The sequence below is a fragment of the Molossus molossus genome, unplaced genomic scaffold, assembly GCF_014108415.1.
Source record: "Molossus molossus isolate mMolMol1 unplaced genomic scaffold, mMolMol1.p scaffold_m16_p_3, whole genome shotgun sequence".
Taxonomy (NCBI): domain Eukaryota; kingdom Metazoa; phylum Chordata; class Mammalia; order Chiroptera; family Molossidae; genus Molossus; species Molossus molossus.
In genome coordinates this window covers 63,375,122-63,399,772 of record NW_023425366.1, presented here as the reverse complement: position 1 = coordinate 63,399,772, position 24,651 = coordinate 63,375,122, and the positions used below count along the sequence as shown (strand labels likewise).

Genomic DNA, 24,651 nt, shown 5'->3' with positions numbered 1-24,651 from the left:
AAAGGTTCGGTGAACATAGAAGAGAAACACATAATCCAAACTAGGAGAGTAGATGGTTACAGAAGCCTTCTTGTTGGTGATATCAATAAATAAGCCTAGTGACTTGCTTGCAATATGGCCTAGTGATTAAGAGCACAGGTTCAAAAATAAGCTGATGAACAAAACAGACACAGAGACATAGAAGTGGGGTTCAGACTGACAAACCTCAGAGGAGGGGAGGAGGGAAGAGATAAACCAAAGAACTTACGCATATAAGCATAACCAATAGACATAGACAACAATGCTGGGGTTGGAGGACAGGAACAGGAGGAGGGTGTCAATGGGGAAAAAGGAGAAACATCTGTAACAAAAATAAATTAATTAAAATCTTGTGATTTAGGGGGAAAAAAAAGAGCACAGGTTCAGCTGGCACCACCTGTTACTAGATGCATGAAATTGGTCGAGTTATTTAATCACTCTAAATTTGTTTCCTTGTTTATATAATGGATATACTATAACAGCATTACCTCATAGGGCTGTTGACAGGACCAAATAAGATAATGAGCAAAAAAAAAGGCTATAAAGTAATAATTATATTAAAATATACTGGTATTCCAGGTGTTATAATGAGGATCTTTTTCTCACTCAAACACACACACCCCACTTAAGTGTACAAGCTGGTGGTTTCTGGACTTCGAAGCTAATTTATACAAGTCCTATACACCCATAAGAAAAAAAAAATGCCTCATCCCATCAACCTTGACCCCCTCCTCCCATCTTCTGTTATCAGCCAGACTTCCCAATCCCCCAAAAAGTCTTCTTTACTTCCTGTCATTACTAGACATGCCTGTACCATGCCCACTCTTTGAAAATAAGCCTAACCACTGAGGACTCTCCGGACTCTCTGTCCACCATAACTCTCCTCTCATCTTTCTCTGTTCCCACACTCTCCAGAGGATATATCCCTTACTCTCACACTACTCTCTGAGGGTCTTTCTTACCTTTGATTTTGTGATTTTATGCAGTTAATTTAACCAGCTTTGTCCTCCAACGACTGGCCACCATGAGCCAATGGCCAACATTTAATTTCATTTGGAGTGAACATCACTGCAGAGACAGACAGAAAAAAAATGTGATTAGAATACTAAAGTATTGAGGTTTGTGCAGATGAGAAAGGCTAGTGCTAGAAAAAATGGTATGGCCTTTGTTCTTTCACACATTATCCTCTTTAGCATCATGACTCTATTTTACAATCAGTCTTCCACAACCTCCTCCCATTAGCTATTTGTCTATAAAGTGACTCCTTCATTTGCAGAAAGACCTAAGGGAGGGGGCAGGGCGCAACTCAGTTTCTTCTTATACATTCACTTTTCTAAGGGCTTCTTCCATGTTACACCAAAACAGATCTAAATAATAGCAAAAATAATAATACCATATGAAAAATTAAAGTTAAAAGACTTCTCACTAATCAAGTAGCCTGCTGATAGAAATAAAGCATTCCTTATTTCTAAGAGTTATGTAAAAGGTATGATTTGGACAACAAAATTATTATGTAAAATGGTATCTATTCTAGCTTCCAAATTTTGTTTCTAACCCACACCCTATAAAACTATTTTGGTGCCCTGGCTGGTGTGGCTCAGTTGGTTAGAGCGTCATCCTGGACACAGAAGGATCACAGGTTCAATTCCAGTCAGGGCACATTTCCAGGTTGCCATGGTCAGAGGCTCGTACAGGAGGCAAACAACCAGTGTTTCTCTCTTACATCAATGTTTCTCTCTCCCTCCTCTCTTTTCGTCTCTCTAGAATCAATAAAAAACATATCCTCAGATGAGGATTAAACATTTTTTAAAAAATAAAAGATTAGCCCGGCTGGTGTTGCTCAGTGGTTAAGCATCGACCCATGCACCAAGATGTCACCAGTTCAATTCCTGGTCAGGGGACATGTCCAGGTTCTGGGCCAAATCCCCAGCAAGGGCACGCAGGAAGTGGCCAATTGATGATCTCTCTTATTGATGTTTCTACCTCTCTCTCCCTCTCTCTACAAAATCAATACTGAAAAGCAAAATTTTTAAAATAAATAAATAAAAGACTATTTGGCTTTATTAAAACCTTACTCCCACTTTCTAAAGACCAAGATAGACAATCTTATTTTAATTTGTAAATTAGTTGCTTACTTTGGCTATTTTGTTCTGTATATGGGTACCTCCATCCCCATAAAACTCTTCATTATGTTTCAAAGTCCAAAATATTAAAGAATTAAGTTTCTTTATTTTTTTAAATTTTTTTCTTTATTGATTTTAGAGAGAGAAGGGAGAGGGAGAGAGAGATAGAAACATCGATGAGAGAGAACACTGACTGGGCGCCTCCTGCATGCCCTCCACTGGGGATTTGGCCCACAACCTGGGCATGTGCCCTGACTAGGAATCGAACTGGCAACCACTTGGTGCATGGGTCGACACTCAACCACTGAGCCACACTGGCTGGACAGCATTAAATTTCTTTCTATCAGATTCTCTGCAATAAAATAATTTAAAATTTATACATAACTACAAAAATGTTATATCAATTTGAGGCATACATTTTCAGTTGCTTCATGATTCCACTAAAATGTATTGATTTAAGTAGTTTATGCATGAAATAAAGAAACGTATGCTAAATAACAACTATAAAACCAACTGCGATTATCCAAATGTGAATTTACTAGATCATAGGTTAAATATGTGATTTTAAGGTTTAGCTACTACCTAACCTGTTTCCTGCCGGAAACAAAAGTTCATTTGAAACACTTAAAATTCTGGAGGCAGTGGGTCCTCAGAGTCCTCAGCAAACTTTGAAACTTAAATTGTCTCTCTTCCTTACAGCTTTTCCTGAACAAACACTTCCTTCATCATAACTACTTCTTCAATGTGGTAGCAAGTAAAATTCACCAACAACAGGAAAAACAGTAAAACTGAGCTGAGATTACAAATGATGAGAAGTAATAATTCTCTCCTACAATTTTTAAGTCATGATAACATAAGGATGATAATTAAGAACAGTAAATAAAACTAACCTTAACCTTAGAGGGAAGACCCTTGAATAGTGCTTCCAATAAACAGTATTAAGAAGGCAGTGGCAGTAAATAACAAGTCTGGGTATTTTTTTTTTTAATCATTTATAATAATATTCTCTTCATCAATAGAGAAAATATAGATGAATGGAAGGACAACATTCTCCAAGTAAGATATCAAATGTAAAATTTGTTAGCCAAATATGAATTTGATATTAAAAAACTGAGAACTGATTCCTTATATTACACTTTGCCACTAAAACTCAATATCCATGAAGAAGATATTAGTTATTACAATTAGAATGCCTTTGCCCTTGTTACATAAAGTTTTACCTGGTGAAAAGTCATAAAATAGTTTAGAAAAGAAATTTAGCATTTCTGACCCTTCTTATAGGCCCAATGCCACTTGATCCTAGAAGAATAAATGTCCTATACACCTATTACCAATTCATTTAAGTTAGCAGGCTATAAATGTTATAGATCCATTCAAGAGACTATCCCTTGGAGGAACTAATCAAATCTGTAGTGGAAGAATCTCCATGATAAAACCATTGCCATAGCTTAAGTAGTAATGCTCTTCTTTCCTACTTATACACCCAGATGGAAACGTACCCAAATGTAGACAGTGGTATATCTCTGAGTGGATAGTAGAATTATAAATGATTTTACTTACATCTTTGTTTCATCCTCACTCAATGATATGTTTGTATTGATTTTTAGAGAGAGGAAGGGGGATGTAGGGGAGAGAGAGACAGAAACAACGATGTGAGAAAGAAACATTGATCTGCTGCCTCTGGCACTTGCCCTGACCAGAAATCAAACCTACAACCTCTTGGTGTATGGGACAACATTCCAACCAACTGAGCCACCCAGCCAGGGCACTTCAAGTCAAGAAATCAAAGATAAAAGATTAAATGATATTCACATGACACATATCACACTATTTTTTTAATGAGGAAGAACAGAAACCAAATTTGGTACTGAACTTTCTCACAAAATCCACAACACATTTAAATGTCTATTAAGTATGAAGAATGCAACAAACATATCATGTAATTAATTATAAAATATAAAAAAACAAGTCTTACTCATTTTGCTAATACTATAGCAAAGCTTACCTGGTCTCCACACCAAAGTCAAATTTGTTACATTCTGAAGATGTTAAAGAGTTAAGTCAGAGTTACAAAATCCTGAAATACAGAATTAAGATTTAAAAAACAAACAAACTAAAAAAATCTCCCTTACTTCTACAGCACTCAAGCCTATCTGTCAAGTATTACTTAAAATAAGAATTGAGCATGGATTTCACATTTTTATTTAAGAAACAGATTCTGACTACTGGTATGGTTTTTCTTACAGTCATACACCAAAACTTTCAGTTGAGATGACTTCCTTTTTTATTTATAACAACTGAGTGTTTTTGATATAATAGGTGAAAAACTCCAAACTTGGCAGTGGTACAGCCATTGAATTAAAAATCCAAGAATCAAATACCATAAGAAGAGACTTCTATTCAAGCTCCAAAAAAGCTATAGAAAGGGGAGGGAGGTTACTTATTCTACCCAGTTGGAATTTTATTAAGTTGTGCCAACCGAATCTGGTGTAGGGGTTAGAAGAAGGGAAAGAAGATGACACAGCAGTAGGATGTTGTTCTGGGCACAGAAAGCAGCTTGTAACTGCACATTGGCAACAGTGAGACAGCTAACAAAGGGGACAGAAGATGTACTTGACAGTAGTGTAGAGAGTTAGCAGATGAGTAGGAGGTGGCATATGAGACGTAGGCTGGGGTGCACTAGGAAAGATCCTTGGTGGTAAACTTGAATAGCTTACATTTAATGAACAACACAGTAAGGGCCCAGTGAAGCAAGTCCAGAAGCCCAAGATAATGAACAGCTACAGTACAGCATGTGGAGCTGTCTAAAGGATAGATATTTAGACAAGGAGTCTTTAAAGAGGAGGTTATAAAAGTCACAAGAGAAAACATTCAAAATATAGTCTTTTTTTTCCCTTTTAGAAATAAAGATATAAACAAGGATTTGGAGGCACCAGTGTTGTTTGTTTGTTTCTGGTGTTTTCATAATTTGAATAAATAGAAAGAAAACAAAAGGAAGTAAATTCAAGTTTAGGCACTTAAGAAAGTTGAGTCACATAACCAAATCCAAAAAGAAAAAGGTAATTTATTAGGGTGAGTAGGATCTTAAGTGAAAATTATAGGGGATAAAAATTTCTAGGCAACTGTTAGTTATTAAAGTGTTTAGGAAGACACATTAAAAAGACAATACAGATAAATAGCAAAATAAATAACAAACACTGATTTATTATATCCTAAAAGCTTCAAACTAAAAAAATAATTTAAGATAATGAAAGGGATGAATCCTTTAATGTGCTAAAACAACTTTCTAAACTCAAGTAAATATCTTAGGAATCTTTTTGTTTAAATTTAATTCTAGTTTATTTAAACAGATGATTCTTGAGAACCTGGAAAGTGACCCAAGATATTAAGCCCAACTAATATTTGACAGAAGTAGCAAGAGCATACAATGAAGTAAAGACAGCCTCTGTAATAAATGGTGTTGGGAAAATTGGACAGCTACATGCAAAAAATTGAAGCTAGACGACCAACTTACACCATACACAAGAATAAACTCAAAATGGATAAAAGACTTAAATGTGACTCATGAATCCATAAAAATCCTACAAGAAAATGTAGGCAACAACATTTCAGACATTATACGCAGCAGAATTTTCACTGATATGCCTAAGGCTAGAGAAACAAAGAAAAAAATTAATACATGGGACTATATCAAACTAAAAAGCTTCTGCACAACAAAAGAAACAAACAAACAAAATGGAAAGAAAACCCACTATATGGGAGAGCATACTTGCCAACAATATATCAGATAAGGGGTTAATTTCCAAAATATATAGAGTGCTCATATAACTCAACAAAAGGAAGACAAAGAACACAATTAAAAAATGGGCAGAGGACCTAAACAGACACCTCTCCAAAAAGGTCATACAAATGGCCAAGAGACATATGAAGAAATGCTCAACGTCACTAATCACCAGAAAGATGCAAATTAAAAGGACTATGAGGTATCACCTCACACCTACCCGAATGACTGCTATCAACAAATCATCAAAGAACAAGTGTTGGGGAGGGTGTGGAGAAAAGGGGACTCTAGTACACTGCTGGTGGGAACGCAGACTGGAGCAACCACTGTGGAAAACACTATGGTGTTTCTTCAAAAAATTAAAAATTGATCTGCCATTTGACCCAGTGATCCCACTTCTAGGAATATACCCTAAGAAGCCGGAAACACCTATCAGAAAGAATATATGTACCCCTATGTTCATAGCAGCACTATTTACAATGGCTAAGATCTGGAAACAGCCCGTGTCCATCAGTAGATGAGTGGATAAAAAAGCAGTGGTACATGTACACAATGGAACACTATGCAGCTCTAAGAAAGAGAGATTTCTTATCCTTTGAGACAACATGGAGGGACCTGGAGAGCATTATGCTAAGTGAAAAAAGCCAATCAGAGAAAGACAAATACCACATGATCTCACTTATTTGTAGAATATAATGAACAAAATAAGCTAATGAACAAAATAGACTCAGAGACATAGAAAGGAGTATGGTTCAGACTGACAAACCTCAGAGGAGGAGGTGGGGGAGGACAGATGAGATAAACCAAAGAACTTATATGCATGTATGTGTAACCAATGGACATAGACAACAATGCTGGGGGAGTGGGGCGGACTGGGAGGAGGGTGTCTAGAGGGGAAAAGGAAAAACATCTGTTTAACAAAAATAACTTAATAAAAATTGCAAAAAAAATTTTTAAATAATATAAACTGATTTTTTTTTCAGAAATAAGTTATATTTCAGCTGGCAAAATGTTACTAAAAATTCTGAAGAACTCAGCCATTTTTCACTAATATTTAATTTAAGACAAATTTAGTAATGAACACCTCATTGTGTACCACACTTTTAAATGTATTCCTTGCTCAAAGTCATTTGACTGCTGAATCAATATCATTTGACCCAAGGCTGAGAAGCTGACATTTTAGCAAATTCACCACTTTTACCACTAGGTGGCGAAAAAACCCAAGGAGTATCTGTTACCAAAGTTGTACAAGATCCCAAGTACTTTAACTAGAATCTCCACCAGGTGTCAACCAAGAGAGAGAGAAAAAAAAAGTGAGAGACTATTTTCTCCACTCAAGCACAAAAATTCAGTTTCGTGCATAACCATCTAAGTCTATCAAAAATAAATGGCCTGCCCATTAACTGTCCAACTATTTTGCATATTTATACCTTCATATAATGCTGTTCAGTCCAAGATATTGCACTGTCAACTAAAATCCAACTAAATAAAATTTCATTTCTTTCAAAAAAGAAAAACAGCAAGCCCCAATGAGTTGTTTATTGTGAGTCATAGGTTCAACCTAACCAAATATATGGCACAAAAGAATCTAAAATGTTTTAGACATGGACAGCCAAAAATCTTCAAAGTACATTTGGATATATACATATATATCCAGATTCATATTTTTTCTTTCTATATTTCTCTAATAAGTAGGTCTGTTGATTGCAAAAGTCTAGATAAGTTTATGCTGTTATGCTCTCAATTTCAATGTAATTTTATGAATGCATTACCATTTGTTCCCAAAACTTTCAAAACAGACAAATGTACCTGCCTTTAAGATGTATGAGAATTACACCAGGTGTCAACCAAGAGAGAGAGAAACAGATGTTGAAGAGTCCAAGGCTGAAAATGAAAATTAGAGTTTTACAGAATTAAACCATATTTATAAACCAAATCATGCTTTTTAAAAAACATGTTATAAGCTTCACTTATCTCTAACAAAGATTTTCCCATCTTATTTTAAACATTATGTCAGCTAAAACACTATGTCATGCTGCCTTTTATAAGGTGGTACTTTTTTAGGCCGAACTCTATTCTTAATCCTCTGGACACAGGAGTTATAATCATGTCATACCCTGCAAATCTAGCCGTAGGTGGTGATTTAAAATAGGACTTTTTCTTCCTTCGAGGAAGTGGTCAAGCCTTTCTTCCCCCTAGTGTCATCATGCAAACAACTTGGTTGGTTTTCGTTGCTATCTAATTAAGAGATGGAAGAGAAAGTACTTGAGGAGAAAGCAAAACCTACTGATTAAATTATGCTTGTTTCTCTTCCATGCTCTTTATAGTCTTCTTTTAAGGTTCCTTTGGCCTCAAATGAGTTCATTTCCACCCTGCCGGCAAAGCACAGGTTCCCCACCCTTTGCCACCTCCCCCCCCCCGCCCCCAAAATCCAACCCAAGACTGCTCTTGTTGGAGAACATTACTTCTTGTCTGGTTTTATTACGTTTTCTTTTGAAATTTGTTAGATTATGCTCAGCAACCAGTCGTTTGCCCAACCGGTTATTCCCCTGCCCCCATCTCTCTTCACACATCACTTTTTCCTCTTCCCAGCCAGGCAGCGGCCAAAACCCCGCAGTGCCCGTAAAGCATTCTTAGGGCTGGTCAGTCAGCAGTTTATCCTTACTTGGCTTTGTAAACAGCTCCCCATCCTATCCTTGTCCCCCACTGCCCCCCTATGCCATTATCTTTAAATAGAGTGTGTTCATAAGGGGCTCCAGACTGCACGTCGAGGGTTTACGGTAGCCTGCCTACCAATAGGAGCCCACAATGAAGAGAAGTCAGGTTCAGCCTCCCGGCAGCCCCAGTGTCTTCTCCCCGAGCTGTACACCTACTGTACCCGCGAGCGAGGGAGCGAGCCCGGCGCGGGAGGGGGCGCGCAGGGAGGGCGGGCAGCAGCAGCCGCGGCGTGCGCATGCGCACTGGGGTTGTTTTTCACAAAGCTGCTCTTAAAGTGAGCTGGCAGCCTCCAGCCGCCCGTCTTTGTAAGGAGACCACTGAGACTAGCAGGAGCGCGGCGCAGTAGCCTCTCTGCTGCCCTGACTTTTTAAGAAATCTCAATGAACTATTTGTAAAGAATCACTGATCTTGCCTGGAAGCTTTTTCCACGGCAAAGACATCGATCAGTGTTAAGTGAAGATCACATTTTATATGTGATCTTGACTTTTTTGTCTTACATTATATTTTTATAGATTTTGTTATAAACATGGTGCTGGGAAAGGTAAAGAGTTTGACAATAAGCTTTGACTGTCTTAATGACAGCAATGTCCCTGTGTATTCTAGTGGGGATACAGTCTCAGGAAGGGTGAATTTAGAAGTTACTGGGGAAATCAGAGTAAAATCTCTTAAAATTCATGCAAGAGGACATGCGAAAGTACGCTGGACCGAATCTAGAAACGCCGGCTCCAATACTGCCTATACACAGAATTACACTGAAGAAGTAGAATATTTCAACCATAAAGACATCTTAATTGGATACGAAAGAGGTAAGTTTTTATATTATTCGGAAATTATTAAACCTGTTTTCTTCGGGAATGTACCTTTTAATATTTCTGAATTAATATAATTCTACTACTAGCATAACACATAGCAGTTTGATAAAAGCTTAGCAAAGTTGGAAGATGTGGATTCTCCTTGACATTCATCGTGTGTTAAGTCGTAATGCATGCAGGCATCTGCAAAGTGACTGCAAACTGCACTTACTCAACTACCTCCATACCCGGCTTGGTCTGTGCCATACGCACTTGCCATCCATTTGCACCTTACTTAAATTCTGCCTAAACCCAATTCAATAATTTCACTAATGTTTTCAACTGAATTGCGAAAAGCTGCAGTCTAATGTTAGATTTTTCTCCTTGTACTCTGCAGTCTTAAAAACTAAGCTTCAATCAGTAAATAACACCTTTAGGTGGGTTTATAGATGTATTTCATTTTTAATACTGACACGCAAAAGACTTTAAAGAATTGATCATTGTTCTTTGATAAAGGGTTTCTGTGGCTTATTTTGACATATGGTATCAACACCCCACGTGTTTTTTCCCTATTCTTTCCAGTTTCTTTAGAAATTTGTATCAATCATTCTCTATTTTAATGGACATTATCTATCATTCTGATAGGTTTCAAATCCGTTTTAGAAGCCAATTCGGGTAATTTTCCTTTCCGAACATCATGCCTAACTTTGAAATGTGCATTCAATGAAACCCACACCAGTCAAATGAAATTGAAAAGTATTCGGCACATTGGATTTGATTTTGGGTTAGAAAAGGGAGATGAAGGCTTGTCAAACGTTGAAAGGGTCCTGAGATTTCCAATCTATTGTTTAAATCGTTACATTGTGAAAATATAGAAGACTCTAAGCTTGTTTTTCTAAGTTTCCACCCTTTGTTAGAAGCGGTTCAATCCTGTTTCGGACCAGTTCTGGGGGGTGGTGAGGAGGGGCGCTTGTTCAGCTCTCAGCAGATTGGTTGCACGCGTCAGGTGGTGGCGATGACTTAATTCCTAGACCAAGAAGAATATAGTGTTAAAACTGGTTATGTAATTTTGTACTTCTCCTTTTTAATGCAATATTTAGTTGAAATGTGCATTTTCAAAAAGTAGAACACATTTTTACCTTCATTTTTAATATTAAAATATGCACATGCCTGAGGAATTAATTGCTAATTGAACCCAAGCAAGTGTAGAAATGAAGGATGCTTTCAGTTACAGTATTAATTCACTAATTTTTTAAATATTAAGATGAAATTAATTCCTTAGTTAGGTTTTTCAGTTACACATAGGTAATTTGCATCCTGACATAATTTCTAGTTTCTCTCCAAGCAGTAACCCTGATAAGAAGCGATAATGCCTAATGACAGTGGTCGTATTTGTTGAAAAGCAGACACATGAGTTTGTTTGAACCTTTCTGGATATTGCAGCTTTATACAAAATGGTGAAAAGAAACAGTGGTTTTTTAGAGTTGAGACTGAAGAATAACGACTTATGGGGACACACACAATTTTATTAGTTGCTCCATGGTTTCATGGTGAAATAAACTATGTGCCTTGAAACCTCACGAAAAACCCCTCAACCCCTGCAAAGCGTGGACCAGCTCTTAGCCTGGAATAGTTTCAATGACTTAAAACTGGGACCTCTCAAACTAGCCTGGTAACTGAGACCCGCCCCGAGCGACCAGCGATAGGCGGAGCCGGGTTTGTTAGCCTGTTGCTAAGGCGATGCCAGGCTCTGATTGGATTGGGCGCGTGCGGGTGGGGAGAGTGGGTCGCGCCGGTTGGGGCGAGGCTTGGAACCGGCGTGCGCCGGTAAAGGTCCCTCCTGAGCGGTCGCCCCCGCCCCTACGCGGCGTCCCTCCCGGGCTTCTGGAAGTGCCCAGGGCCCTGTCACATCACGTTATGTCGCCCCACGGTGGCCTGTTGGGGCCCCGAAATAAATGATTCCGGGTGTCGAAAGAGAAGATGCGTGAAGCTCCTGCTGGCCTTACAGGTGCCGAATGGCGCTGGGCGCAACTTTAGCTGACGATCCTATTCGGAGGGAACTTGGGTGGACAGGGCCCGCAGGACCCTGGTTTCCTGTTTTTGCAGTGGAAGATGTCAGGCATCTTCTGTGCAGGCTTGTTTTTCCTTCGCTAAAATAAAGCGTCCCCCGACCTACGTAGGCATCAGACCGACTGCCTGGATTTGACCTAAGGAGAGAGCGCAAAGGCTGGGCAGGAAGGGAAGGAAAAGTGGGAGTAACACCAAAAACTGGGTGGGGGGCTCGGCGAGTATTCCCTCCCCCGCCCATTGTCTCCCGGGGCGCCCCAGTTTCCATCACCGCACTGTGAAGGTGTCAGGGTGGCCCGAGCCAGATCGAACCGGTCACCGGCTGGGGCGTGGAAAGCGGAAGCGCCGCGGCGCGGTGGCCCCGCCCCCGGCCCAGCAGGCTAGGCTGCGCGGGCGCGAGCGCGAGCGCCGGCGACGTATGCCGTATGTATAGCGGGGCGCGCGGGCGACGGCGGCGCGCGAGCGGGCCGGCTGGGATCTGCTCGCGCCGGTTTAGGCCGGTCCGCTCCTGCTCCGGTCTAGTTCTTGATTGACAGCCCAGCACTTGTTTACCACGGCGCGGCCGCCGCCGCCGCTCGCCTCGATGAGACTGCTGAGCTGGCACAAAAAGGGAGCGAGCCGGGAAGAAAGGGAGCGGGAGGCAAACTTTGGGTGCTTTCGAGGGCAGCGAATTTAAATGGCCCCCAACTCACCAGCCAGTTCTTGGTGCTGATCCCCGCGCAGAGGATTTGCACAGGGGACGAGGAAAATAGCACTAAGGCAAAAACGAATCCTCGTGGTTTGAGGATAAAAGTATCCACATCTGGGCGCATTTTTCTTTTTTATAAGGGGAGCGTCACGTTTTCTGTGTGTGTGCAGTACTGTGGTGAGGGAAAGTTGAATAATACCAGTTTCATCAGCTTTCATGATAAAGGTCTGCTAATGATAAGGACTTCTACACCGAAATATTACCTAAATAAGACATTGATGGAACTATGTTATCTGGTCAGAACACTAAAAAAATCATTTTAAAAATCCAGAATCCTACCCCCCCTCACTTTTTTTTTTTCTTAGTTAATATATTTTGGAGACATTAAATAATGTAGTTGGGCAAAAGAAATTGGTTTCTAAAGTGGAAGGTCATTCCTTTTTCAAGCAATTGGAAACAGCCCAGTTCATTATTCAGGGATGTGGGTAGGCAGTGTTGTTGCCCAGTTAGCAGGCACCTTTTGCACCTGGTATGTGTTCTTTACATGTGTGCAGATTTTAGCTGTTGCTGGGACAGAGTGTTAACTAATTTTAGGTACAATAAAGAATTTATATTTTTAACTATGAAACTGACATTAAAATCACTAGGGTTTTGCTTTGTGTGTTTTTTTTTAGCTCCAACATCTATTTGACAGTTTTCTAATGCTTTTATAATTGTAACACTCAAATGTATATCAACTGATATTTTTAAAGATTTACTTGAACAGTTTTCATTTTATATAGTTATAATATGATAAATTCAAGGAAATAATTGAATTTAGGTAGAGAACACCTTACCATGAGATTTTTGAAATCTGAATCTTTAGTTAAGCATTAGATACAGAGGCCTTAAAGTCCAGGTCATTTTTCATTTAACGATGCCTATGGGGGTAAAAGTATTAATTATTCCCATTTTACAGATAAGGCAACTAAAGACAGGATTTTTACTTTAGCCAGAGAAGTGATGAGGTTGGAATTATGACTTAGATCTCTCAGACTCTAAAATGTGTGTCCTTAATTATATGACCACACCAGCATGAAGAGTGTGTAAAGGTTTAATGACGGGTTTTTTTTGTTTTTCTTTGTTTTAGATGATGATAATTCCGAAGAAGGCTTCAACACTATTCCTTCAGGAAGGCATGAATATGCATTCAGTTTCGAGCTTCCACAGACGTAAGTATTAAAAGTAACAAGCACTTTTCATAGACATCCATTCTTTTCAAATTAACAGTATTCTAAGTTTAAATATTTTTAGTTAAAAAAAAAAAACCCTTTTCATTACTGCATCTTGCTAAAGGAAAACAGTGTACTAAAAAAACGCTATTGTATAATGTAGTGTGGCAAAATTATAGAAAGCAAAACTTAATTCTTAATACTCTGCCTCAAGATTTATGACATTTTAAAAACTTGAATAGTATTTCATTTAACACAAGTGACTTGTAAGGTGCTAGTCAAATAATTAAGCACTGTATGCTTAGTTTATCATCAGTTGGCATTAGCAGAAAAGGTAAAACCTAATAAGTCTCTCATAAGTAATTTGTAAATATTCAGCAGTCTGTCTTTTCTGCTAATGTTAAACAGCAGCAGTATGCTAAAAAAATAAACATAATTAGGAATATTCTAACTTTAAAAGCGATGGTCTTTGGATATGAATTCAATAGCTCCTGTGCAAAAAGCAATTGAGAAGGTCACACAAGGGATATTATGACCTGGACTTAAAGGAAACATCCATCATAGATACCTTAGTGTAAAGATTGGGATCTAGTAGGAAAGGAAGAAGAAAAGTGGTATAGTCTTAATGTAATAAAAGATTGTTAGAAGAGATTATAATATTTTTTTAAACGATGCCTTTAACATACTATGACATGCAAAGTGGCACATCTGCTCATTGTTTTGGAGGATAAACTTACATTACAGAAGAATTTATCAATTGCCAAATGTACATAATTCTATATTTTCATTCATTCTAGTCCTGAGTTGTTTTCTGTGGATAGAGTTTATAAATGGTGTTTTTCAGTATCCTATTTATCATATTACTTAAGAAAATCATTTTAAATATATATAGTGCCCTAATCTACTTTCTGAGAGAAATATGTTTTAAGTCTGTGAATACGATAAGACTAATACTGGGCCTGATTATTTTCAAAGGATGGAGGTAATTTAATACATACTTTTAAATCATATCTGTAAAGCATTCATTTAAAATCAACTCTAAAAGAGTAGCATAATATTGCATTTTATATCTCTGTTCTATACTATACAAGTTTATGCAAGAATCTAAATGCCAAAAAAATTTTGTAAAATACTACTACTCAGACTAATCTAAGTTGGCACTCGGCCTTGTAAATAACTGAACATTGGGCATTTTTCTAATGAAATTATGAGAAAGTGACTAAGTTCACTAAAATAAAATCTTTCACAAGTAATAAAATCTAGCAAAGTTGGAAGTTCTGATTCCCTTGATACAGGTCAATAGAAATGTTGCTTTTTCATTTTAACTAGAATAAAGTTAGAAAACATGGCCCAAAAGAGAACATGAGTGAGGAAACTAGGAAATACAAAAGTTTTTTAGTATTTCAGTGGACTTTATGAAATGTGAAATGTTTGAAACTATAATAACTATTCTAGGCCCTTTCTAGATCTTCTTAATTAGTTGCTATAAAAAGAGATATAATTCCTAGCAAATGAATAGTGGAGCACTATGGGGAATTTGGTCTGAATGTTTAAACAGTATCTATAATTTCTCAATAGGAATAGTTAAACCATTCTTAACTTTATTTTTAGATTAAATTCTTGACCTTTTCAAGAATTGTTCATTTCCAAATTTCATAATTTTGCCACCAACATTAGAAGTAGCTTCTCCTTTAAAGGAATTGTATTCTTCCGGCTTTTAAAGCAAAATTTCTATGATATTTACCTACTATCTATTGTTACTTGGAAACAAGTTTTTTCCCCAATGACTTATCCCTTTGGAAATTTTTAAAAATTATATGTTTGATACCTCACCGATATATAAACAGTACAATAGATTAACAATTCTATGCCGACCTACTGTGTAATTATTAGAAAGAGGTATAAGATTAATATATTGACCTTTATATTCTGCACAGACCACTTGCTACCTCATTCGAAGGCCGACATGGCAGTGTGCGCTATTGGGTGAAAGCCGAATTGCACAGGCCTTGGCTTCTACCAGTAAAATTAAAGAAGGAATTTACAGTCTTTGAACATATAGATATCAACACTCCTTCATTACTGGTAAGAATCGACTGAGTTCTTCATTGTTTTTGTTTTATCGATACTAAAGAATAATTACCTACTATAATTTTAAAATTATGGTTTTATTTTAAAATTTCATAGTGTTTTGGTTTTTTTTTAAAGTATAGTCAAGGGCACATAAGCTAATAAAGAATATGATCATATTTTCTGATACTGTAATAACATTAAATAAATTTTTAAAGTAAGACCAGTATATGGTATGAAATATCTCTTATTCAGAAGATAACAGCAGTAACAAAAAATAAATCTGTTCCCTGGATAATTTTAGTAGAAGAGGAACAGTAGTATTAGTTATCATTATAAGACATTATTACTTAATTTTAAAATATCATAATGTAAAATTTGTATTGCTTTCATTATTACATTGTAGGGATGTCAAATGATGGGGAGATTATCACTTTCATCAAAAAATTTTAATTTTGTTTTAAATGAAATTCTTTTTAAACTTATTTTTTCACAAGTTTCAAATTTGACTTCAAAAACATTAATTGGTTTAAACAAATGATAACATCTTGAAGCAAATAAGAATTAATTTTTAAAATGTACAGTTTCCTTTTTGTACATGTTGATTTTCAATTCTCAAAGATGTTAGCATTTGGGATTTATAATCAAGTTGCTTTCCAAGCTGCATTTTTATTTAAGGCAGTTGAAATGGAATGTGGAAAGGGTTTTTTTGTTTGGTTGGATGGTTGGTTTTTAATTACTATATATGTATATATAAATAGTGTGGGCTAAAACTGTTTGTGGAATATGGTGTTAAACTCTGTACCCTTTTTTATTTAATTTAATAGAAACTTATATAAATATAAAAATAATATAATTCAGAGCTATTGGCTACCAACAAAAAGCAGCACTGCTTTTAATTTTAAATTCTCCAAGAATTTAGATTGTATTTTAAAACATTTTATTACTCTCTCAACTCATTGATCTTTTTGTCTAAATTTATTTCTTACAGTCACCCCAAGCAGGCACAAAAGAAAAGACTCTCTGTTGCTGGTTCTGTACCTCAGGCCCAATATCCTTAAGTGCCAAAATTGAAAGGAAGGGCTATACCCCAGGTATGTGTGAAGTGGATCCCCACAAAAAAAACAATCTTTTTTCACTTAGCTTTTGTGTTTAAATTTATATTTCTACTAAATGCAAACATGATATAGCATTCTTTGGTAAAATGACATAAATTGTGCATATCCAGTTTTCTTTCATAAATTGGGACGCAGCCTCCATTTTTAATTTTTTTTTTTTTTAAGAAAGAAACAATTTGTTGTTTCACTTATTTATGCATTCATTGATTGCTTCTTGTATGTACGCTGACTGAGTATCAAACCCACAACCTTGGCATATAAGAACAATACTCTAGCCCTGGCCGGTTTTGCTCAGTGGTTAGAGCGTCGGCCTGCGGTCCTGAGAGACCCAGGTTCGGTTCCCGCTAAGGGCATGTGCCTTGGTTGCAGTTTGTCCCCGGCCCTGGTTGGGTCGTGTGGGTGGCAGCCACTCGACGTATCCCTTTCACATCGATATTTCTCTCTCTCTCTCTCTCTCTCTCTCTCTCCCTCCCACACCCTATCTGAACAAAAAATAGAAAAAATGTCCTTGGGTGAGGATAAAAAAAAACAAAAACAATACTCTAACCAACTTAGCTACCCAGCCAGGGCCTCTCCTTTTTTAAAGAGCTACTGTAAATGCATAGTTCATTTTTATAACTCTAGATTACTTGCCACTCTTATGACAACTCTTTCTTTTTTTAAATTATGTTTCTATTGATTTTTTTTTTTTTTTTTTTTTTTTTTTTTTTTGAGAGAGAAGAAGGGAGAGAGAGAGAGACATTGATGTGAGAGAGAAACATCGATTGGCTGCCCCCTGCGCATCCCCCACTGGGTATCGAGCCCAAAACCCAGACATGTGCCCTGATCGGGAATCAAAGCAGGACCTCTCAGTCCATGGGACGATGCTCAATCCACTGAGCCATACCAGCCAGGCAGATAGCTTGTATCCATGTAGTCTGCTGAACTTTCTAATATTACCCTAAGTTTACGTTAGTTTTAGAGGTTTTGTTTTGTTTTGTTTTCTAACAGTAGATAAATTTTTTTCCCTCTCTAGGTGAATCAATTCAGATATTTGCTGAGATTGAGAACTGCTCTTCCCGAATGGTAGTGCCAAAGGCAGCCATTTACCAAACACAGGCCTTCTATGCCAAAGGGAAAATGAAGGAAGTAAAACAGCTTGTGGCTAACTTGCGTGGGGACTCCTTATCATCTGGAAAGACAGAGACATGGAATGGCAAGTTGCTGAAAATTCCACCTGTTTCTCCATCAATCCTCGACTGTAGTATAATCCGGGTGGAATATTCACTAATGGTATGTATAAATTTAAGAAGTTTTATTTAAGTCTTAAAGTCATAAGGATATCATTTTTTGTCATACATCCAGGATTTGACTTTTATATTCCAAAATTGATATATACAAATAAATATGTCTTTCTATGGTTTGAATCGTAATTATTAATTTTACCTTACGTATGTAATTGTACTATACAATATTATACATAATGGATAAACTTTTCTTATATATCATATGCATATAAGTAAATGAAATAAACGAGGACCTCAGATAACATAAAAATTGGGTTATTAGTTTTTAAAAAGGATATAGTACTTGGCATTCTAAACTTAGCATCTCCTTTTACTGTTCAGGTATATGTGGATATTCCTGGAGCTATGGATTTATTTCTTAATTTGCCTCTTGTCATCGGTACCATTCCTCTACATCCATTTGGTAGCAGAACCTCAAGTGTAAGCAGTCAGTGTAGCATGAATATGAATTGGCTTGGTTTATCCCTACCTGAAAGACCTGAAGGTAATTTTGATATAATGCATATCTAAGTTTAATCTCTGATTATTTTCAAGAACATCATTTTACTTCTGATATTTTATGATTAAACTTCTGTCTATACCTGAAAAGAGTATATGTGCCCCAAATGTTACATTTAAAATATATATCCCCCTAGTTTTGAACAAAAAACAAGTAATTATTATTTTACCTTGATATTTCTTTTTAATACCTACTATTCTGTGTATTTTGACATGCATAAGAACATGCTGTTCGAATTGCGTGTATCTTTTTCCTTCAGCACCACCCAGTTATGCAGAAGTGGTCACAGAGGAACAAAGGCGGAACAATCTGGCTCCAGTGAGTGCTTGTGATGACTTTGAGAGAGCGTTTCAAGGACCACTGTTCGCCTATATCCAGGAGTTCCGGTTCTTACCTCCTCCTCTTTATTCAGAGGTAAATGGACTAGTTATCTTGCATTGCAGACTTTTAAAAAAAATACAGTTAGTTTTGATTATCATGATAATAAAAGAAAAACATAATTTAAAACCATAGATTAAAGTTTAGGGTTGTCAGTATTTACTAAGTATGACCCAGAAGTAGGACTGTTCACTTCTGTTGTCGGGAAATAAAGATAATGATCTCACCTCAGGCTTTTCAAAATGCCAGTTAAAGGGATAATTTCTATTTTAAAGCATCAGTAGAACTGGCATTTTTCAGGGATTGCTTAATAGATGAAATTTATCTTATCATCTTTTTCCAATTTCTTGCATATTTTAACATTCTCAGGCATGAGGGAAAATAACATACTTGCAGTAATATCTTAAACAACATGCCTACACCCTCAGATTTTTTTTTTTAATCTTCACCTGAGGATATTATTCCATTGATTTTTCTAGATAGTGTGGGAGGGAGGAAGGGAGGAGAGGAGAGAGAGAAAGAAAAAGAGAGAAATATCAATGTGAGAGAGACGTATCGATTGGTTGCCTCCCACATGACCCTGACCAGAGCTGGGGATCTAACCCGCAGACTCTTTGGTCTGCAGACCTACACCCTAACCACTGAGCAACCGGCCAGGGCCTATTAGATTATTTTTATTCATCTAATATTGGTGACAGATTAGCTCTATGTGAATAAAACATGGCCCTTGCCTGGGAGAAGCTCATATAGTCTGGCTAGAAAAACAAACTTAGAAGCAAAATATTCCATAACAATGAGAAAAGAATGCACAGTTCATTTGAGGAGCAGCTTTTTAGGCCTTGGGAATTGGAGGAGCTTCCCTGAGAAAGATGATTAAAAGTAGCACTCCTCAAAAGATAGGGTTAGTTCAGGCATGTGCAAAGGCAAGTAAGAGGAAGGGGTGGAAAATGCAGCAATTTCAATTTCAGGAATGTGTATAGACATTATTACATGTTTTGAGGGGCTTTAAAGTTAGCCTCAATACCAATATAATACTAAATAATTTTGTAAGTCACTACAATTAGCTTTTTTCCTTTTGGTTACTGTAATTTAGACAGCTATTTTACAATGAAATATTAGTCCCAAATAAGACATAAAAAGGTTTGTTTCACTATCAACAAATTGTTCTTCCCCGCTCCTTCCCAACAACACCATGACTGGAAGAGTCGATTTTCCTTTGGATGTAGCTAATATGAGATGCACTTTAATCATTGACAATTTGCCTTCCTGTGCCCTTTCTCTTTGGACCTGAGAAGCAACTAAAATACATTTAGTTTCATTAAATGTATGTGTATATGAAAGTCACTCCAGAGATAGAGAAGGTGGGATGCCTCTCTATGTCTTTTGGGTTCAGCATTACTATTTCTTGATAAACACTTCTGGGCCCTTTCTGAGATTTTATACCCATGGGTTAACTACCGCACATAGCACCAAGAACATTGTTTTCACAACTGCTTTCTTCCTAAAGCCTACAGAAGAAATGAGTTGATTTTTTTATAAAGGGATGAAAGGATACTTTACAAAAGGAGATAATTGCTATAAAGATGTTTTCCATTGTGTATTTCAGTCTTAAGTACTACTGAGTGAAACTCCATTCACTGATAAAATTTAACCATTAGCTTTTGTGAAAGAACTCTTCAGGCATATTTTTATAAATTTTATTGTTAATCTGGTAATTGCATATCAGGCACTTTATAGATAATACTAGTACCCTTTCCTTTCATGCTGGTTGTGTGTGTTCTTTCTAATTAGATTTCTCAATTAATACTCAAAATCTCAGTCATTGGCTATTATTACACCTTATCAAATAACTTGATTTTTTTTCTCTTTCTAGATTGATCCAAATCCTGATCAGTCAGCAGATGATAGACCATCCTGCCCCTCTCGTTGAAGGAACAAGTGGTTAAATCAAGTTGATATGGATTCCGAACTGTATCTCTTCTGGCTGAGGACAGAGAAGTATCTTGGAGACACGTTTTCAGAGGAAGTGGAATTACTTTTGCCCAGAAAAATGGCAAATACAAGAAACAACCAGTGATCATGCTTTAGAAGCCTACAGCAACATTCTGGGGCTGCTCCAACATGCTTGAAGATCTAAGCTTTTCTTCTTTAAAACTGGCACATACCAAGAGCAGTCTTCTTAGCCTATGGTCATGTGTGTCAAGACACCACGTTATAAAGAGGGATGATTTCCTTCTTTTGATTTGAAAATTTGCACATGCTCAATGCTTACATTGTGCGGTTCAATGTCACTACAGCTTTTTTTTTTCCATTTATGCCAGACTCTTGATACTCTTTTAAAACTTGTTTGTGATCAGCACAACAAGGAACAAAAGAAAGCTTTGAAAAAAAAAAAAACTTTAACGTGAAAAAAACGCACTGACTTTTTTTTTTTTTTTAATTTAATATAGCCTGGACTTTACCTGCGTATGCACATGCTCAGAATTGTCCTACTAGGCTGACCATGTATCACCTCTTCAGCTTGGATCCTATTGTGGATTTATTTACAAACATCAAATGCCTTCAAGCCAATCTTTCTTGCTGTATGTTTTGCAGCCTACTGTAGTAGATACGCAACAGATAATGTGGGAAAAGAGATAAGAGGAGGAAGCTAATAAGAGACTTTGTCAAGATTGTATACCTTCTTGGTTTCTTTTAAGAATTTGTTGCCTTTCTACTATTACAGCAAAGCAGCATTTTGTTACTGACTGCCTAAAATCACTTAATCTCAGGTGAACGCATCACTTGCCAAACTGTTGGAATGCTATTTTGTGTTTTGTTGCACTGTTGAGTTATTTTGTTTGTTTGGTTGGTTGGCTTTTTGGAGAGGGAAATTTGGTAAAGGGACATACACAAAAGTGATAACCCACCCGCATTCCCTTTTTATCATTACACATAAGAAGAAACTAGAAGAGCTAAGAATGGAGTAAGAAAGGCAGTACGGCAGGCACCAGCAAAGAGTTAAGGGCTGTTGCTCTTAAAAATTATTGTTACTTTTAGTGTTTTTTAAAAGTATGGAAGTTTTCCAGTCATCAGAGGGGAGGAGAAAATGCATTTATTTTTATACAGAGTTACTTAATTACCTCCAAGCATGTATGTTGGAAACCATTTTTGCTGGTGCAGAGTATTTTAATGAGCAGGAATATGTGTATGTGTGTGTGTATACACACACACACACATATGTACATATATATATATACACACATATATATATATACAGGTTATGAATAGAGAGCTCAATTTATCAATTTCTTATCCTGCTCAAGCTTGACAGAGCTTGAAAATCCAAGTTTATTCTAAAAGTATATAACTTCAAAATTATAAATACTAGAATGTATGCTGGAATAATAAATGTTTTATATTTTTGTGTTGTTTTTTTTAATGAAAGTATTTTTTTTCCAATTACCTGAAGAACATTTTGCTAAACATGACAAATCACTTACTTTTAGTATATTTAGATAGGATAGGGAAAATGATTACATCATCAGTAAGTTATAGTTTATATTAAAGATAATTTACAGTTGGTTCATAACAAATAACACCAGCATTCATTATGACACTTTTAAAACAGCATTTTCCAAGGTACCAGGTGTATTGATTGTCTTATTTTAGAAGGAATTCAGCTCTGATGTTAATGAAAATCAGCATCTGTGATGTTACAACATACATGTGAAATGGGTGTTGCATCTATCCTGTCATTTAACCCCACAGTTAATAAGGTGACTGAAAATAATAGTAACTCTGGCTTGGTGCTTGACCTGGTTAAATACTGTCTTAAAGCTTCATATAAAACAAATAGGCTTTTCCATAAGTGGCCTTTAAGAAAACATGGAAGACAATTCATGTTTGAAAAATGCTGACAGGGTGAAGAAAGCCCAGTGTAAAAATGAATCGCGTTTTAAGTGATTCAGTTAAAGGGTTTGGGCTCCCGTAGCAAACTAATACTAGATAATAAGGAAATGGGGGTGAAATATTTTTTTATTGTTGTTAAATCATTTTGTGAATGTCCCCCTCAAAAAAGCTAATGGAATATTTGGCATAAAGGGCATTTGGTGGTTTCATTTTTGTTGGGGGGGGGGTATGTTGTCAAAATCCCTTTTCTTTTTTATGTCTAACTTCTAGGGAACAATTGTTGATACGCATAGTATTGGAATACTTACACCGTATACTCATAACACATAAAAGCAAGAATGACCAATATTCTGGTAATTGGCACTGGGTCACGAAATAAAATGTGATAAAACTCTAAGTATATAAAACTTTATGAAATAAAGTTTTATTTTCCCCATTAAAGAATTTCTTTACTTTTTTATTTAGAGGCATTACTTTACTCTTTCCCAAATATTGGTCAATTTCTGACATAAGATGTGAGATTCACAGTTGTATTCCAGTATTCAAGATAGATTCCTGATTTTTCAATTAGGAAAAGTAAAATCCAAAATGTTAGCAAAACAAAGTGCAATATTAAATGTTTGCTTTATAGGTTATACTCTATGGCTCTCTTTATTTTATTTTTTTTTTCCTTTTTTATTTGGTGCTGAATATGTCCTTGTAGGCTCTGTTTTAAGAAAACAATATGTGGGAAATGATTTGATTTTTCCTATTGCTCTTCCTTGTGAAAAATAAAGTGTTTTGTTTTTTTCTTTTTTGTAAAATTGTTTGGAGATTTATTTGAATCTTGATCATATTAGTAACTCATCATACATGCAAACCCTATTAACACTACAATTAAATTCTTAATCCATCCTTGGTAAGAATTGTTTCTGGACTCTACTAGAGAAAATTACTGAAGACTTAAAAGAAATTTTGAATACTAGTTATTGTTTTACTTAATAAGTCATTGTTATAGGTAGGTATTGTTTTTAATAAGTCATTAAGTAATAAAACTTGCTTATATATGAACCAAACTTAACCAGGTAAAGTAGTTTCACTTAGATACCAATTCCCTCTCACTGTGTATGTCCAAATTTCCAGTATTTCAAGAGCACATAAATGTAAAATCTACCATATTCTAATGTGATGGAAATAGTTTTTCTAACTTAAAACAGTAAATTTTTTTAGAAAAATTTTTTCATAAATTAAGACATTCTTTGTCCTAATTTTATAGTGATTTGTAACATTAGAAGTACTTCTGGAGTCATACTTAGAATTTCAGTGTTTATACATATATGTGGATGAGCTAGCAAGTTGTATATACCTTACCATATGATTCTCCCATATTCTATAATGTATATACACATAAAAACATGTTACAAAGAAACATTTACACAAATATGTTTATAATCAATTTCGTAGAAGTATACTGTCATTTTTGTTCATTAAAAGCAAGCAATCTGCCCATGCCAGTCAGTTTGGTTGGAGTGTCATCCCATACACCAGAAGATGGCCAGTTCAGTTCCCAGTCAGGGCACATACCCAGATTGAGGTTTTGATCCGCAAGTCAGGGTGTGTATGGGAGGCTACTGATGTTTCGCACATAGATGTCTCTCTCCCCCTACTCTTTCTAAAATTAAAAAAAAAAAAAACTACACAAAGTCCTAATACAAGAAGTAATGAGAGGAATTACATCTCATGGGAGACCTAGGTTCTGTTCTGAGACTAGAAATGTCTTTGAACAAGATGTGTGCATTTTTATTTCTTCCACCAAGTGGGAAAGTAGCTATCCAAAGTCCTTTTCATCCCTGAAGGTATGAGGTTATAATACTTTGGATGAAATAATATTCTAAGTCAATTATAATGTTGAAAATTAACTATATTGCTTCTAAATTTGCATTAGAATACAGGCTGATTTAGGTACATGTTTCAAGTTTGTGTGAGAGTTATCTGGCTCTGTTTTTGCATTAAGTCATCTATACTTATCAAAC

The 24,651-nt window shown here is 36.3% G+C and overlaps 1 protein-coding gene and 1 long non-coding RNA gene across 3 annotated transcripts; one reads left to right on the top strand and one right to left on the bottom strand.

The window, feature by feature from the left end:
- Window positions 1-292: 292 nt before the first annotated feature.
- On the bottom strand, window positions 293-8,827 carry LOC118641848. The gene is made up of 5 exons (XR_004961661.1): window positions 8,716-8,827; window positions 7,732-7,806; window positions 4,147-4,218; window positions 981-1,086; window positions 293-340 (listed from the first exon to the last, which is right to left on the bottom strand). It is a non-coding gene; the product is annotated as an uncharacterized LOC118641848 (long non-coding RNA).
- Window positions 8,828-8,939: 112 nt separating this feature from the next.
- On the top strand, window positions 8,940-23,428 carry ARRDC3 (arrestin domain containing 3). 2 transcript variants are annotated; one of them, XR_004961647.1, is made up of 8 exons: window positions 8,940-9,446; window positions 13,316-13,397; window positions 15,335-15,482; window positions 16,459-16,561; window positions 17,601-17,857; window positions 18,193-18,355; window positions 18,592-18,784; window positions 20,622-23,428. XR_004961647.1 is itself a non-coding variant. In XM_036279040.1 (8 exons), the coding sequence occupies exons 1-8, from the start codon at window positions 9,167-9,169 to the stop codon at window positions 20,676-20,678; spliced, it is 1,245 nt and encodes a 414-aa protein (XP_036134933.1). In that variant the 5' UTR covers window positions 8,940-9,166; the 3' UTR covers window positions 20,679-23,428. The 2 variants fall into 2 exon arrangements, 1 of the variants encoding a protein (XP_036134933.1); XM_036279040.1 differs by having other exon boundaries at window positions 18,630-18,784.
- Window positions 23,429-24,651: the final 1,223 nt, after the last annotated feature.